Below are 15,948 nucleotides of genomic sequence, written 5' to 3' on the forward strand. Positions count from 1 at the left end.
AGCATCCTCATCACTGCTCCCTGTGCTCATACGCTGGGCTTGTTTTTATTTATACAAACCACAGTCCCTTCAGATTTCTCTGAACCGCCCCTTTGTTTTTTATGGGGTCTGTGTAACAGGGAGGAGGAGGCTGTGAACCAGCGACCCCCTCGCACCGCTAGCGAGCATCTTAACCACGATGCAAAACAGCCGGCCACGTCTGCAGTTGTGGTTTTAAACCGTAAAGGCACGCAACGCTGCCAGTCACCCTTATTATTTTTATTGCAATTACTCAAACACTGTTTTCATCATTTTAAAAACAACTGACACGTATTTTTGGTAAGTGCGTGTTCAGGTGTTTTCACTGTGAATTCAGGCACCACTCGTCAGGGCTAGGTGCCTGCCGCAGGCACATCAAACTTAGACGAGATAAGCCAAGGTGTCTTTCTAGACGGAAGAGCGTGCGCCATCTGGTGATCCTCCACTTGTATTCATTTTTCAATTCGTTTTTTCTGACAATGCACTCTAGATAGTGACGGCCCTTGCATATTTTAAGACACTTTGGTAGATCAAGCCTACGTTCCACATGTCTATGGCAGGCACCTGCAAGTGAAGGGCTGCTCCTGAACTCTTTCAGTGCAGCTTAACATTCAGAAAGCTGCAGGAAAGCGTCACTGGTTTGCCCACCACCTCACACAGGACAAAGTGCTTCAGTCTGCAGTGCAGTCAATACCCCTGCAGCTAATCTCTAAAGTGAAAGAGAAGATCACACAGGAACCAACACATGCGACTGCGTGTGCCTGTGTGTCTAGCTTTATCATTATTACTGAGAACTCTCAATTAGAAACCCTTTTCCGTTCCATCGTTTCAAACGCACCAATCAGCAACCCTAGGACTATATAAAAAAATGCTAGGACAGTCAATCCCGTGATGCAGTTCGCTACTCAATTACAGGCGCCATTTGTGGAGCCCACTCAGTCCTGAAACCATTGCGGCGATGCTGTGTTGCACCTCCAGGATATACCGGTATATTTTTTGATAACAATACAAAATATCGTTAATATAAAGTGACTGACTGTTATTCATGCGAATTAATGCTTGATTGTGTCAAGAAACATTTTGCCAGGGCAAACGCGAGTACGTTACAAGCACAGTGTGCGCACTGTTAAAGTGCTCTACGGGCTCCAGAAATGGCTCCACTGTTTACTAACTCCGCCCCCTTGTGACATCATTGTCCTATCCTGCTTTATGTAGTCCTGGCGGCTCCTCCGGAAACAATTCGTGGTGAAACTGTTACAGCAGTCCTGGCTCTGCACGAACAAACGTGCATAGTGGCACCTGCTGGTTACACACCTTCATGACCGGCAGAAAGACGCCGGTTCAGTTGAAGCACGCATTGTCTCTTTTCTTGCACGCAGAGAACTTCTTCAAAAAACATATGCAAACACCCCAAAGCAATACAGAGCGGGGCTCTTCCAATACCCTGTTAGCACTGCCGAGAACGGAGACGCACTGCTTTTAAACGGACAGTCTGCGAGGATTGAAATCCACGTCACACACACCCTTTGACACATTTAATATGCTCCAAGTTGCACCTTGACCTGAGAACAGCGAATGCACAACTTTTGATCGTCCCTAGAAGTCATCTAAAACCAGGAGGACCGAAGAGGGACATTAGTTGCTCTGCTCCCTGCCTTTGGAACTCTGTGTCATATCAGGAATGCTGGGACAGTAGAATCTTTCACATCACATTTAAAAACAGATTTGTTTCAGTTCGCTTATTTTTTTTAGAGCTGGGTTGACTGGTCAGTGGCTTTTTTTAAATATAAAGCGCCTTGAGCGCTATATAAAAACAAGTTGTATTGTATTGATGCATGAAAGAGTTAAAATCACATTCAAACAGGCTTCACGTTTAATAAATGTCACATCAGTGTAAGCAGCCCCGTCCATGCATTCTGCACATGTAGTTCTATAAACAGTAGGCATGCTCCCAATATTTCCTATCCCGTGCACTTACTTGCTGTGCAATCCTATTTTAGTTCACCTGTGGTGCTGAAACCAGTACGGTAGGGTTTTCCTTTATATAGCATTTAAAAGCGCTGCGAAATAACACTGCGATCCCTTATCAAAAATACGCTTGTTGTAATATTGCTGGAATTGAACCGCGGCTAAAGGAGGCTTCTAAAGGTTGCCTACTGTTTTCATGCACAGCTTTTAATAAGATGTTTTGGAAGAAATGTTAATAATAATGTGTTGCTGTGTGAATTGCTTTATTCTCTGTATATCGTTTCAAATACATACAGCGCCCTTCTGTGACTTTGGAGGAAAAAAAAAAGGATTTTGACGCGCAATGACATGCAGCGTCGCGGCACGTCACCTCAGCACGGCACGGCGTACGTGCGCGACAGCGGAGGTCCTGACAGAGACAGAGGAGGAAAACAGAGCTTGGAGATGGAAGTTTGTTCTGAATTCAAAGAGCATTCATGAAGATATCCAGGCGGGCTGCCTGCGGTTAGCCGCGCAAAGAGACAGGCGAGAAGGCAGCGTGGATCTCTTCCAGCAGCCCGGGACGGAGAGGAGAAAAGCGAGTCGGGGGGGTGGGGGGTGTTTTTAAAAAGTGAAAAGATGAAGCGTGTTCTCCCGGAGCGGCGGCGTGTGTGATTATCAAGAACAAGGAGCACAGATCACTCCCCAAGCAACCCAAGAACGAGGTAAGGAGAACCGGCCTCAAAAACCAAACAGAGAGCGGACCTGTCAAGTCATGAGATCCCTGACAATCGCACAGATCAACATGATTACTTTTTGTACTGTGTGTGTGTGTGTAATATTGCTACTAATAATACAAATACGTTATTCTACGAAGGGCCTGAAAAAAAAACAACAATCAAACAGAAACGCAGCCCCGACTGTCTTTGGCTTTGTCTGGCTGGCGTGGGGTCGTGTTTTTGGGGGTGGAAGGGAGCGTGGGTAATCTATTTGAAAAACTGTACTTTACGCGGACGCGCAGCTTTTAAGTGCGTCCAGCTGTCTTCAGAACAAAAGCACAACGTGTTGTGTAATCGGCATTCTTCAGAAACTGTTTTCGTAGCCTTCTCGGGTCCTCTTCAGTGGCAGCTATAATACTAATGTTTATCTCCATAGACTACAGTAGCGAGTATATTTCGAGCAAGGTCGTGGAGTGTCTCTTTCAGCGGTTGTAAAACGATAAAACTAAAGTAAGGATATGAACAGATCAAACATGCTTTGCCCCATAAAATGCTACAGGTGATTATATAATCGCTGTCATGGTAAAACATTGTTAGAAATAACATGCACCTAATTACGGTATGGTATTAAAGGCTTCCGCCTTTGTAAACTATATCCGCAGTAAATCTGCAGGCTTTGCCCCTTTAGCGAGGGAATGGCTGTGTGCATTGCAAAGGAATGTGCTGATCAGGATGACAGTGTCCAGATTCAGAGTATAACCATCCTGACATTTACACACGCCACTTCCTGGAGCAGAATGGTCTCAATTCTTTACATTTCTAGCGTGCGCTTCTGTGCGCGCAATAGAGATCATTGCGGAATCCACCAGGTGACTCCCAGCCATTCACAACAGCGAAACACAGTGGAGATTTTATTGGGTAATTTTTTTTTTAAAACTCTTTTAAGACATCATCTGGAGCTGGCGTGTTTGGAAATACACCGAATGTACAACGCACAGGAAATAATGTAAGCAATTCCAATGCAGGTGTCAGACAGATTTGCAAGTCAGCTTTCCATAGTGCTTGAATGAAGGTGGGCCCCGATAAATGTTTCTGTTGCCTCGCTATTTTCACAAAATCACAAAGAAATGAACTGCATTTTAGCTACTGGCTAACAGTTGTCCTGAAAGGGGCTCTTTCGTTTCCTGTTAAGAAATTCATCCATAACTAGGGACGGAAATAAGACTCCCACAGCATAGCGGTTTGATCCATTCCCGTTTTTACTATGAGTTTAATAAGACACACCTGAACTTGTTAGCAATACACTGTGACTAAACAGGCTTGTATTAAATCCTGGAACGGTTCAAACTGTAATGCAGTAGGAGCCTTATTTCCACCCCTGCATGTGTGTTTTGCGCTGTAAGATCGAAGGCAGATTCTCCTGCATTTCCAATAAGGTGGCACGTCTGCAGGTAATGTCAGGATCTGGTGACCATACCTCCAGAAAGGCATGCGCTTTGTAAATACACGTTGTAAAGCTTTGACCGCCCAGCTTCAAGCCAGGACGCCATGCTCGTAGTTGCTGATTCAGACTGTCTGACCTTGAAGATCTGCCGAGCGTTTCGACATGTCTACCCAGAACCCGTTGTGCTTGTTCCAGGAATGTACTTCATTGTGCTGTGCGTCTCTACAGGGTAAAGGGTGAGTGTGTGTATGTGTGTGGGGTGGGATATATTAAAGTCTCCTCATGTAGTCAGAATTTAAAAGACCAGGATGTTCTCTGATTTTCAGCGAGGTGCTGCCAGGGCAAGTGACGGCACGTTCCAGAAAACAAAAGCTGGGTAGAGAAGCCTCTGCAGCACTGGGTTTGTAACACAGAAAAAAAAAAGAGGCTAGCCTTGTGATAAGTTGTGCTTTCCAGATTCTTAATCTTAAGCCCCTTTACACAGGCCTTCTCTACCCGGCTCTGAGTTCACAAGCACACCCTGTTAACAGATAGCAGATAGTTGGAGATAGATACTAATGGGAAAACCCAATAGAAGGCAAGTGTAGCAAAACTCTCCAGTACTGAATCCCAGTGCTTCTCTCATTGCTATTCTGACAGACTTCAGAGCCTTTTAGTATTCCTCATGCTAAACATTCTCGAGTAATGAAGAATGGGGCTTTTGTATTCACAGGGATTTTGCATGGTAATTGTGATCAGGCTGTGGGACTAGAGGGCAGAGGGGGACCAGTGGTTCTGCTGAGAGAGGGAGACGGTGTAGCCTAGTGGTTAGAGGTGAGGGACTGGGAGAGAGAGAGAGAGAGAGAGAGAGAGAGAGGAGACAGTGGTACTGACTTAAAAATAAGTTGCAGTTCCTGTGTTAAGTTGATAATGCAGAGATATAAACAAGCCTCCCATAAGCTGTTCCTGGCTTGAAGAGTTAATAATAAGACCCGTGAGCCTCTTGGAATTTGCATCCCTGAAAAGAAAGGAATAGTTTAAGAACACAGCGAGCTGCCCTTCTTCACCTCTCCCTCGCACAGTGTCCGTGTAGCTGATCTGGAATGCGTGCGATGTAACCTTTCAATGCACAGCTCCCACTGTAAACTTCTCTCCCCATGCACAGCTCCCCCTAACAAGATATGAGAGGCGCTGCAGAGCTACTAAAATAATGTCCTTGCCGACAGAAAGTTGATACAACTGGTTCAGAGTGAGGGAGCTTTTGTTCAACATTACGAACCTGAAAGGGTGTCTGGCTGGCCATTCCCTGCTGCTTTCCAAGGTGTTTCTTACTGGAGAAGATTTTTGTTGGTTTCTCCTTCAGTTTAGCTAACAGGTTGCATGTTTTGAAGGACGCATGTCCCTAATTAGCAAACTTTGCATTAGGCAAACTGGGAAAGCTCAAGTCTGTCTTAAGTGCATGTTACTGGATTTGAAAAGCAGTGCTTTATCAATACCTTTCAGCACGTGCCACTGCAGGGATGGCAGTAAGACTGCCATTGCATAGCGGTTCGAGCCATTCCTGGCTTTACTGTGAGTTTAATTAGACCCACCCGAGCTTGTTACCTATACACTGTGGCTAATCAAGCTCCTAGTAAAACCTGGAATGGTGAAACAGCTACGCAGTGGGAGTCTTATTACCATCCCAACATTGATTGCTTTCTTTCTTTGAGATCCGTGATCGACTGACACTTTCTTGGTGTGTAAGGTGCCACACACGCTGCCAGGTTGGTGGTGCAATGCCCAGTCCAAGACTTTTACTCTTGTTCTGCATGATATTATATAGAGCAAGTCTCCCATTGGCTGGGGCGGAGGTGGGGCTTGCCTGTCTTCTGATATTCCATCAGATAGCCTTGAAATATCATTTTAACTGGAAACGCCTCCTGCAGAGGGTCTGATGTGCTGTCAGGGAGTCTGAAAACACTTGCTCTCTTGTTAGTAACTGTACTCGTTTAAAAAAAAAAACATGGAAAAATTAAATGAATTAAAAACAAAGTGGCAGTTTCCTATGTATCTGGAAGGCATCATTTTAACAAGCATGAAAAGATGTGTTTTAAGGCAGCTGTTTGCACAGACTGTCCAGGTGCCCTGCCTACTGTGTTGCTCCAAGATGGCAAAGAAGTCTGGTCAATGTAATTCTTTATTATTATACCACTAACCCAAGCCATTAACCAGTGGTAACAGCAAACAGTTCTGTCCCATTAGTTACAAGAAGTGTGAAACCGATATTAATGACCTCTTGTAAAACAATTTTCTTGCAAAACGAAATAGTCCACATGCTGTGGATGTAGCCGGGTCACTTATTCATAAAACAAACATCACAGCAAGTGCCACTGTTACATCCGAGTCATCTCTGCTGCCATCATGGGCAGATGTTAACAAAAAAAGGTTTTGGATCCCAGACTTGTTTTGGTTTTGCTGATTAAGCTTCTGAAGTTTTGAGGTTTGTGTCTCGTGTCTAAATACCACGGCAGGACCTGTGACGTGAATGCAGTTACAGCGGTGCGTGTTCAGATCTACTCTGGAGATGGGATTTCAATACCACAGCAGGTCTGCACAGCTTCCTGTGTACTGAACAGTTATCTGACTTGAACCTTTGTGACCCTGAACCCTCAAATGCATTCCCACGCTCTTTGGCTCTTGCAATGCAGCCCATTTCCACTTCCAGGAACTTTACTGAATGCATCAAACTTCCTTTTTTGCTTCCTGTTCTCTTTCTTGAGTTGATCGCAGGCCACTTTCGCAACAAGCAAACAAAAACAAAAAAAGACACTAGATCATTATCTACAACCATTCAATAAACACGTCTGCCTTTTAATTGTGTCATTCATTCAAAACAAAAAAAAGCATCATTACAAATTACATTGCAAGGCCATATTTAGTTACCTGCACTTTATCATTTAAGTTTGTAACATGTGCTAGTGCTTCTTAACAAAGTCACATAAGTGCAGTCGAATGAACTTTTGTGTAACACGGCATGCTAATTTAAATCAAGTCCTGAGTAAGACAGTGCTGCCCCTGCAGATCTTCAGTTTCACTCCGAGAAGATGCCCAGCAGCCTTTCTCCAATGTTCACTGCTGTTATTCAGCCCAGTTCTCTACAGATGACATTCCTACTGCTCCCCTCCTGCTTAATTTCTATTGATGGTCTACTTTGTAGCATCCAAGTCCTTTGGGCTTGAGGCTCAGTGTAAGAAAGGACACTTTGAGCTGAGTATTGCAGTCGGATTGAAAAAGAGGCTGCTGTTTTTTGTTGTTTGTTTTGATTTCGTTTTTCTCTTCAGGGTCCTACTGCCGGCGACCCCCTTCACACCCCCTCCGTTCTCTAAACAGTTTCTACACAGTTATGAAACGGGTCCTTGAGTTCAGCTGATTAAACTGGGGGGGGGGGGGGGGGGGGGGGGGGGGGGAAATGAACAAAGTCTTTTTTGGTTCTTTTTAATCTTCGCAAAGCTGGCGATTTCCAAAGATTTATGAAAGTTTCACGCTGTAAAATGCAGCCGGATGTTTAAAGGGGCACCTCCCTGCTTTGAGCTCCGTGCGCACGCTGGCACAACACCCTGCTTCCCAGTCCACTTCTCTGTCCGGTAGGCCACGTTGCCAGCTTTAACCACCAGCTTTGCATGCCTCAAGGACATGTGATTTGCATAGAGTTCCACGCAGCTAAAGAAGGGAATGTGGGAAGGTTGAACTTGATAGCTGATACTATACTGTGTGTCAATAGACACAACCAAGACAGTCAGTCCTTGGCTGTTGACAGATGTCCTTGATAAATGAGTCGTGCACGCCAGTGTGGAGCATACATACTCGCACACGCACATGCTTTCTCAGGCTGCAATGCAGGCGCCTAGAAACTTTTCATCATCTATAATTATAGGAGTGAGACATAATAAAACATTTTTCATTTTCCAGTTTTCTTTTTTAAGTATATGTAGATCCAAAAAGCGGTGCGTAATTCAATATGTTAATGTAACATTATTCAACAGGTTTCATTCGACTTTGTGAAGCACAATGTGTTAATTCTATAGGGTGATGAAAAATGTGTGTTACCTGTACACTGAGGCTAATCAAGCTTGTATTAAAACCTGGAATGGGTGAAACTGCAATGCAGTAGGAGTCTTGCTGCAGTCCCTGGACTTCCAAGACATTCAGCAAAAGTTTTTAGTTTTTGCCCTGAAAAAGGTAAGTGTCCCTGCTAAGCATCTCTGTACTGAGTGCCTCCAGCGATGTGCTCTGACTGGTTTGGCCCTGTTGTGTTTCTTTGGCAGGGAGGAGATTGAAGCGCTATGACGACGGCTGGTCAGCGATAGCGAGAGGACGCGCTGCCATGGAACGGCTGCAGGACGGAGTTTCGGGAATCGGCACTAAGGATCGGGGGTTGGGGTTCGAGCCCCAGAGAGGAGGAGGAGGAGGAGGAGGAGGAGGAGGAGGAGAAGTGGTTGCTGTCCAGCAGATCCACCACAATAACGGGGAGTCACCCCAGACACTTCCCTGGAATGGGGAGTCCACAGTGGCAGGCAGCCCAGAGAAAATATTGCTCACTGCTAGAGCTGGGCTGGAGGAGGGCGCAATACAAGGGGAGGTTTATATCCAGGAGGGAGGGGGAACTGAGATTGTCTGTGACGAGACAGTGTTGGAAATCTATACCCTGGAGGTAGCAGAAACAGCTGACATTATTTCACAAGATGCAGGAACTGAGGCTAGCTCTGATGGGACAGTGCATGCCGAGACCAGCAGGTCTCCACACCGGACAGTCAATGGGACAGCTTGGGAACTGAGCCCAGGGCTGGAGGAGGACGGGACAGAACCCAACAACAATAACCACGGAAGCACAGAACCAGAGAGCCTGGCGCCGTCCAGCAGCTACACAGGTAGCCAGCTTGATAGAACTAGAATTTACAGAATAGAGTGGCCTATTCCTGTAAGGGAAAGGGTTTCAGAAAAATCTTTTGTTTCTCTGGTTGTATTTTTCTAATGTGCATGCTAAAGACGTTGCTGTCACTCACTGTTACCGAATCAATTTGTATCGTAATTCCAGCTCAGTCCACACGGCGTAGTCCAGCATCAGCAGGACCTTGTGACCTGCAAGTCAGCTACCAGAAACAGTCATTCCATAAGCGTCAGAGCTGTCAAGTGGCGTGTGTATATAAAGAGGAGATCAGTGTGGCTGAGCCTCCTTTCCAATGTGCAAAAGGCAGCGGTAGTGACCAGCAGCTCTCTCCTCTCTCCAGATCTGTCTCAGACCTCGTCTCCGTCGCTGTGTGATCAGCTGAAGCTGGGCCGCGAGGAGCCCCCTGGCCCCGGGCTCAACGTTGAGTGTCGGATCTGCGGGGACAAGGCCTCCGGTTTCCACTACGGGGTGCACGCCTGTGAGGGCTGCAAGGTAGGGGGGGGGGAGGGGGGGCTCGCGTTTTAAAGAGAATGGGGTACGTCTTGCCTAGAGTGCAGTGCTATCTGCAAATTCCCTGCTGCAAAAGAGAAACAATTCATCAAAGTAACATTTTTAAACTAATGGAAACTGTCTTCTTTCTTCAAATAGACAGCTGTAAGATTTCCAGTGCCCACATTATCAGACAAATGAAGGTCATGACCGTACCACCATATAACTGGCTTTACTTTTACAGGGCTGCCTTTCTAATGCAGCCCAGTATTGGAGTTGCTAATGCGTTTTGGAGATTTAGGGCTGGTTTTTAGCATTAATCTTGGACTAGCTAGTGGGTAAGGCAGCGCTAGATTAGTGCTAATCAGCGTCGTTTGGAGGGGAAAGCGAGTAGTGCAGTCCGCAGCAGGGACAATAGGCTGAATGTTGTCCTGCCCTGTCTCTTACTGGATTCACTGTAACCCCGTGCCTTCCCGGTGCAATTCCGTGTTCAGGGTTTTTTCCGGCGGACGATTCGTATGAAGCTGGAGTACGAGCGCTGTGAGCGGACCTGCAAGATCCAGAAGAAGAGCCGTAACAAGTGCCAGTACTGCCGCTTCCAGAAGTGCCTTGCCCTGGGCATGTCCCACGACGGTCAGTCTCAGCTGCTTTACAGTCAGAGCCACCTGCTTGTGTCGTGACCTCGCTGACCTTCCCCGCTGTTGTTTTTTTCCGTAGCGATCCGGTACGGCCGCATGCCGGAAGCAGAAAAGAGGAAGCTGGTGGCCGGACTGCTGGCTGGGGAGACGAGCGTCCAGAACTCGGGGGGCTCGGACCTCAAGTCACTGGCCAAACACGTCTACAACGCCTACCTGAAGAACCTGAACATGACCAAGAAGAAAGCGCGCAGCATCCTGACTGGCAGGACCAGCACCAGCTCGGTACCAGCACTACTGATACTGGCACTGCTGCTGAACACTGCACTGCAAACAGGAGTCCTTTAGCAGCAACTTCATAGGAGTCTGGCGGCTTTGATTTATTTATTTAAAAATATATATATATATATTAGTGTATTTGCTACTGAAGCAATTTGCAAGTTGCTAAAATGTATTTGTTATTCCAGTTAGAGAATAGAAATGTGTGAGTGCGCTAGGAAAAGGTGATCCCCTCTTACATAAATAAGGTCCTATGCAGTCAGCAATCCAGGGTGAGTTGAGAGTGTGGTACGCTTCCGTGTTTTAAGGTGTAGCGAGTTCCTTGAGGTATTCAGGAGCCCAGCCATGCACGGAGTTATGGGGCTTGTTTTTTTACACTTTACAGTTCCAGTTTAGATCAGTCTACATGTGTGACGCCAGTTGAAATCCATAGTGAAGTCGGTGATGTGTTTCTGTGTGCCTTTCCTCTCCGCAGCCCTTTGTGGTGCACGACATGGACACGCTGTGGCAGGCTGAGAACGGGCTGGTGTGGAACCAGCTGATCCACGGGGCACCCCCCACCAAGGAGATCGGGGTGCACGTGTTCTACCGCTGCCAGTGCACCACGGTGGAGACGGTGCGAGAGCTCACCGAGTTTGCCAAGAGCATCCCGGGCTTCGTGGGGCTCTACCTCAACGACCAGGTGACTGACACCCCGACTATATATATATATATATATAGGATTAGTGTGGCAGAGTATAGTCTGATCAAATCAACCCCTTCAGGCTAAATGGCTTTGTCTTTGTGTGCAGTTTCTTTATTGTTGAAAGAGTGTCTGACGTGTGGCGTGTTTTCACAGGTGACGCTGCTCAAGTACGGCGTGCACGAGGCCATCTTCTGCATGCTGCCCTCCCTCATGAACAAGGACGGGCTGCTGGTGGCCAATGGCAAGGGCTTCGTGACGAGGGAGTTCCTGCGCAGCCTGCGCCGGCCGTTCAATGAGATCATGGAGCCCAAGTTTGAGTTCGCCGTCAAGTTCAACGCGCTGGAGCTCGACGACAGCGACCTGGCCCTCTTCGTGGCTGCCATCATCCTCTGCGGCGGTGAGCCGGGGCCTGGGCTGGGCTGATTCAGGGAAAGCTCGTCCTGAACTCCGCAAAACGCTGGTTCATACTTCAGTCCCGCGAGACGTTCATGCCAGCTGAGAACAATTAAACTCCAGCAACTAGATGTCTCTCTGTGCGCCGCTAGCCGCTAGAACCAGCCTTGAAAATGTGGCTTTGAAAAAAATATATCATTAATTTACTATCCTAAACATTCCCGCTTTTTAAAATGCCGTTGATGTGGGACAGGTTTGATAGTGGTTGAGATGGATGCGAGGGAGAATGAGGGTCTCCATGTCTTGGGGACCTCTAGCTGTTTATTAAGAATAGATATATTGTGAGGGGAGGGGGAGCAGGGCTGGCCAAATGTAAGCACAATAGCAGTTGATGTGTCAGTAAGTGTCCTTTATTGATAACAATACTTGATAACGTTACACACACATTGCTCAAACATGATCGTTAAACACAATAATGTAGCAGCTAGTTATAAACAGAAATTAAGTAGTGGTTGGTTACCTAATCTCAGGGAGCAGCATCAGGCACAGAGATGGTTACGTTGTCAAGAGAGGATTCAGGTATGCTTCTCAAATGCACATTCAAGTGCCTGCTGTTTTATACAGTAATTAACACACCCTTGAATGCAAAGCTAGTTACTAGCTAAACTCAGCCATGTTTTGACCAGACAACTGTTGCTTGCACAAGGTCAGGTGCGAGGTCAGTTTATTGCCACTTTCTCAGGCAAAAAAAAAGCGTCTTCTCCTGACTGCACTCGGATTGTGCATCTAAATAGGCTTGTTAACCCTTTGCTGTCCTTGTTCATGCAGACCGACCTGGCCTGATGAATGTGAGGCAGGTGGAGGAGATCCAGGATAACATCTTGCAGGCTCTGAACCGGCACCTGCAGGCCCACCACCCCGACTCGCTGTACCTCTTCCCCAAGCTGCTGCAGAAGATGGCCGACCTGCGGCAGCTAGTGACTGAGAACGCACAGCTCGTTCAAAAAATCAAAAAGACTGAGTCCGAGACCTCGCTACACCCGCTCCTGCAGGAGATCTACAAAGACATGTACTAGAAGAACGAAAAGAAGAAAATCACAAACACAGAACTGTGAATTTATATAGATAGATATAGATATGTGGATACAGCCATTACACTGAAACATCCCAAACCGTCAAACAGCAAGTAAGAGGTGCAGATTCACTGCTGCTGCGACAAAATACTTTTAGAATTATTATTATTATTATTATTATTATTATTATTATTATTATTATTATTACTACTATTATTTTAACCAATAAGGTTTAGGTGTTAAATTGTGTCCAGACTAGCACAGCAAAAGTGTTCTGATGTCCTTCAAGCTAAACAAAACAAAATGGCCACGAGCAGAATTGAAAGGCTGGGGTAGTTTGGACATTTCAGTTACCCTTTTAAGGGCCTGCTTTTAATGCATCTAGAAATGTGTTCTGAGAGGTTTTGAAGGTATTAGCAAGGAGAGTGTATTACAGTATCAGTGTAAAGCTCCTGTAATTATGAGGTCGTTATAATGCCTTCATTACATGGCTGTATCACGATATTTCAACAATATCAAATAACTCCTTTTATAACACATATATAGATGCGTTTGTCACTGGGTTAGGACTCTGTAATGGTACAGGATTGAGACCTGCCCCATTAGACAGTGGAACCCCTCTCTATTGCAGCCTCTGATTTTAAGTGGGCTCCCTCTGTTCCAAATTGGAAGAGACTGGCGTAGAGTGGTTGGTAATGACAAGCCGGTTTTTCTGAAGAACTTACTGTAACAGTGGTTATGGCTCTTTCGGTCCATTCCAACCAGATCCTTAATGACTTCATAATTGCATACCTAGGTTCTATTGAACAATGAATGTCCTGCTTGGAACAGGGCTCTGGAATGCTCAGTTGAATATTAAGGACATGATTGGAACAAGGTCCTGTGCTGGAATGGATCGATAGAGCGCTATACGTCCGGTTTCTCTTATGACAGGCTGAACGGTCCGCCCCCTCCTCCCCTCCCCTCCTCAGCACTGGTGCAAGACGCTTTAGAAGCACAAATACTGCGGTTTAATCCAAGTTTACTTCAGAGTCATTGGTTTACTGATTTTAATTTTTTTTTGTATTTAGTTGTTTTCAGCACAGGGTGTTTGGAAGTGGGTTTTCAAAGTGGTGAATTGGTCTCCTTTCAAGGCCATCTCGGCCATCGTGCACTAGGGATCTGGGATCAATCCGTGGCATTTCAAAGGACTTGTGTTTAGGAAGTGAGCGTACACCTGTGACTGTGTGACGATTCCGTCTGAGTTCCCATTCTGCTCCTACCTTTAGGTCTTCCAGATCAGCTTTGCGTTTGCTGGTTTCTTCCGCTCTCCAGAAGCCCTCGCTCGCTCCTTCCAATGGACAGTGAGGCCTAGTGGAAAGCTGGGGACCGAATTTCTAAAAACATGAAGAACAAAAAAAGTTCCAATGAACTGTAACGAAGCTTAAGAGAGATCATGAACTGACAAGACAGTAGAATAACATTTAGGTTTTTAAATTGTTAAAGAAAGTGATATTTATACAGTCCTTGCTGATCAGCAGGCTCAACATGTCTTGCATCTGTGTGCAGGTAAAAAAAAAGTTTATGCTTAGCCAATGACTTTCAACTGGGACGAACCCTCAAATGCAGTGTCTGCCCGAGTTACTGAAACAGAACTTCAGCGTGTAAACGGTCGCATAACACTGTTTGGATTGAATGCCAAACTATAATGCGATCAGACAGAGCTCAGAAGTCGCAGTAAGGGTTACATCTGCTGGGTCTGACACTGCCTGGCAGTATTTTTTCATTTGAGGAAAAAGGAAAATTGAACAGGGAAAAATAAAGTAAAACTGACAAACTAGCTAACTAAGCCCAGATCATTGGCAGTCAAGGGCAGTCAGGTGACACAAGTGTGTCGTGGATTGTCTAAATGTATTACTTTTTTTTAGTTCTTTGTTTTAACTAACACTGCAATGTAATATTAAAACTACTGCAAATGACAGAATGAACAAAGATACAATCAGTCCATTAGTAAAACTCTACTGCTTCACTCCCTTAAATCTTACCTCTACATTTCTGCCACCCTGGCCCAGGTTCATGACAATGTAAAATAATCGTGGTGTATTGTTTTAAATACACAGATTTGTCTTAAATATACAGTAAGTATATTTAATTGTGTGCTGTTTTTGTATGTGTAGTAAATAATAATGTAGGCTTGTGCTACAGTCTGTAGCAGGTTTGCTGTTTGAATGTGTGTGCAGGGGAGAATACCGAGCTAGACTGGTGTTGTAAAGTACATACAAACAAAGCAGAATTCCTGCTCCGCTACCGTGACTGATTCCGACACTGAGCCCTGTAGCATGCCCGTTCCAAAGGGTAACTAAACTATCACAAGAACGCATCTACTGAAGGTCAGCTGCATGAAGATATTCGACTTGAGGGGTTCACAGAGTTTCACTCCGGCTGCTCGATTTAATATATATATATATATAATATTATTATCAGGGACGCTGCTAACAATGTGTCTGTGGAAACTGGGTCTTGTCTAATAAAGGAGCACTGTACATGCAAACTGTGTAACCACATTGATAAATGTAGAAACCTTTTCTTTTTGTGCCTGTGTAGACAATGGGTTTTATAATGCTGTTCGGATCAAGCTGTGTTATAGCCCCTGCTCACAGCCACCCCAGTACAGTGTAAAAGGATGCGTGCTTCACCGCTACCTTCTTTACTGGTGGCTGCACTCTGTACTCTACAGGCCAAACCATGAAAACAGTTTTGGAGTGGGCTAAATTGAAGCCCACGATTGTGGGGTTTATTCAGAGCTGCAGTTGAGAAGCACTGTGTTAGCACAGGTGTGGCTTTTAGCCAGGATTGAATGTGGAACAGTAATATAGTCCTATGCTGAACATGACTGCTGCATACTTGGGGCCATGCAGTGTGATGCCATATCAAGCATCCTCCTTGCATGAATTCATATTTTCCTAAAATATTTGTTTTCCCTATGGAAACATCAATTGAATTTGCAGAATGTTACTCCGCATCTCTGTATAATGGAAAGCCCAGCGACAGTTGGAAGAAACTGGCTTCCTGTTCCTAAGAGTGCAGCTGATTTTCTGTACTGTCTTCCTATCCAGTGCCTACTTGTTGCACTTGTAGATGGATTTAAGACTCCACCTCCAACAGTTTGTGCCATTCCAGGTTTTACTATGCTCCATGGAGCAGCTCTGAGCTTGCTACCTGTATAATGTGGCTCAGTGGAGTGGATCAGACTGCTATGCAGTGGGAGTCTTATTTCCATCCACGCTCAATTGAATAAGACTGAAACTTAAACAAAAAAAAAAAAGACATTTAGCATGCTACAGTAACCTGACCAATAGAGAGACAGGCTTCCATGGG

General features: G+C 45.5%; 1 protein-coding gene across 3 annotated transcripts; it reads left to right on the top strand.

Annotated features, from left to right (window-relative positions):
- The first annotated feature begins 2,246 nt into the window (after nucleotides 1-2,246).
- Nucleotides 2,247-15,134, top strand: LOC121299612 (peroxisome proliferator-activated receptor delta-like). 3 transcript variants are annotated; one of them, XM_041227436.1, is made up of 10 exons: nucleotides 2,606-2,690; nucleotides 7,431-7,439; nucleotides 7,646-7,733; nucleotides 8,415-9,017; nucleotides 9,378-9,529; nucleotides 10,021-10,159; nucleotides 10,244-10,446; nucleotides 10,916-11,122; nucleotides 11,279-11,522; nucleotides 12,347-15,134. In XM_041227436.1, the coding sequence occupies exons 4-10, from the start codon at nucleotides 8,474-8,476 to the stop codon at nucleotides 12,592-12,594; spliced, it is 1,737 nt and encodes a 578-aa protein (XP_041083370.1). In that variant the 5' UTR covers nucleotides 2,606-2,690; nucleotides 7,431-7,439; nucleotides 7,646-7,733; nucleotides 8,415-8,473; the 3' UTR covers nucleotides 12,595-15,134. The 3 variants fall into 3 exon arrangements, with proteins under 3 accessions (XP_041083369.1, XP_041083370.1, XP_041083372.1); XM_041227435.1 differs by lacking the exons at nucleotides 7,431-7,439; nucleotides 7,646-7,733 and having other exon boundaries at nucleotides 2,247-2,690; XM_041227438.1 differs by lacking the exons at nucleotides 2,606-2,690; nucleotides 7,431-7,439; nucleotides 7,646-7,733; nucleotides 9,378-9,529 and having other exon boundaries at nucleotides 8,940-9,017.
- The last annotated feature ends 814 nt before the right edge of the window (nucleotides 15,135-15,948 follow it).

Source organism: Polyodon spathula, chromosome 25, assembly GCF_017654505.1.
Source record: "Polyodon spathula isolate WHYD16114869_AA chromosome 25, ASM1765450v1, whole genome shotgun sequence".
Lineage (NCBI taxonomy): Eukaryota > Metazoa > Chordata > Actinopteri > Acipenseriformes > Polyodontidae > Polyodon > Polyodon spathula.

Bases quoted from the DNA above. Each gene is read 5' to 3' on its own strand.
- LOC121299612 (XM_041227435.1), top strand. From the start codon at position 8,474: ATGGAACGGCTGCAGGACGGAGTTTCGGGAATCGGCACTAAGGATCGG. The intron at 9,018-9,377 runs GTAGCCAGCTTG...TCCTCTCTCCAG, and splicing joins GCCGTCCAGCAGCTACACAG to ATCTGTCTCAGACCTCGTCT. The intron at 11,523-12,346 runs GTGAGCCGGGGC...TTGTTCATGCAG, and splicing joins TGCCATCATCCTCTGCGGCG to ACCGACCTGGCCTGATGAAT.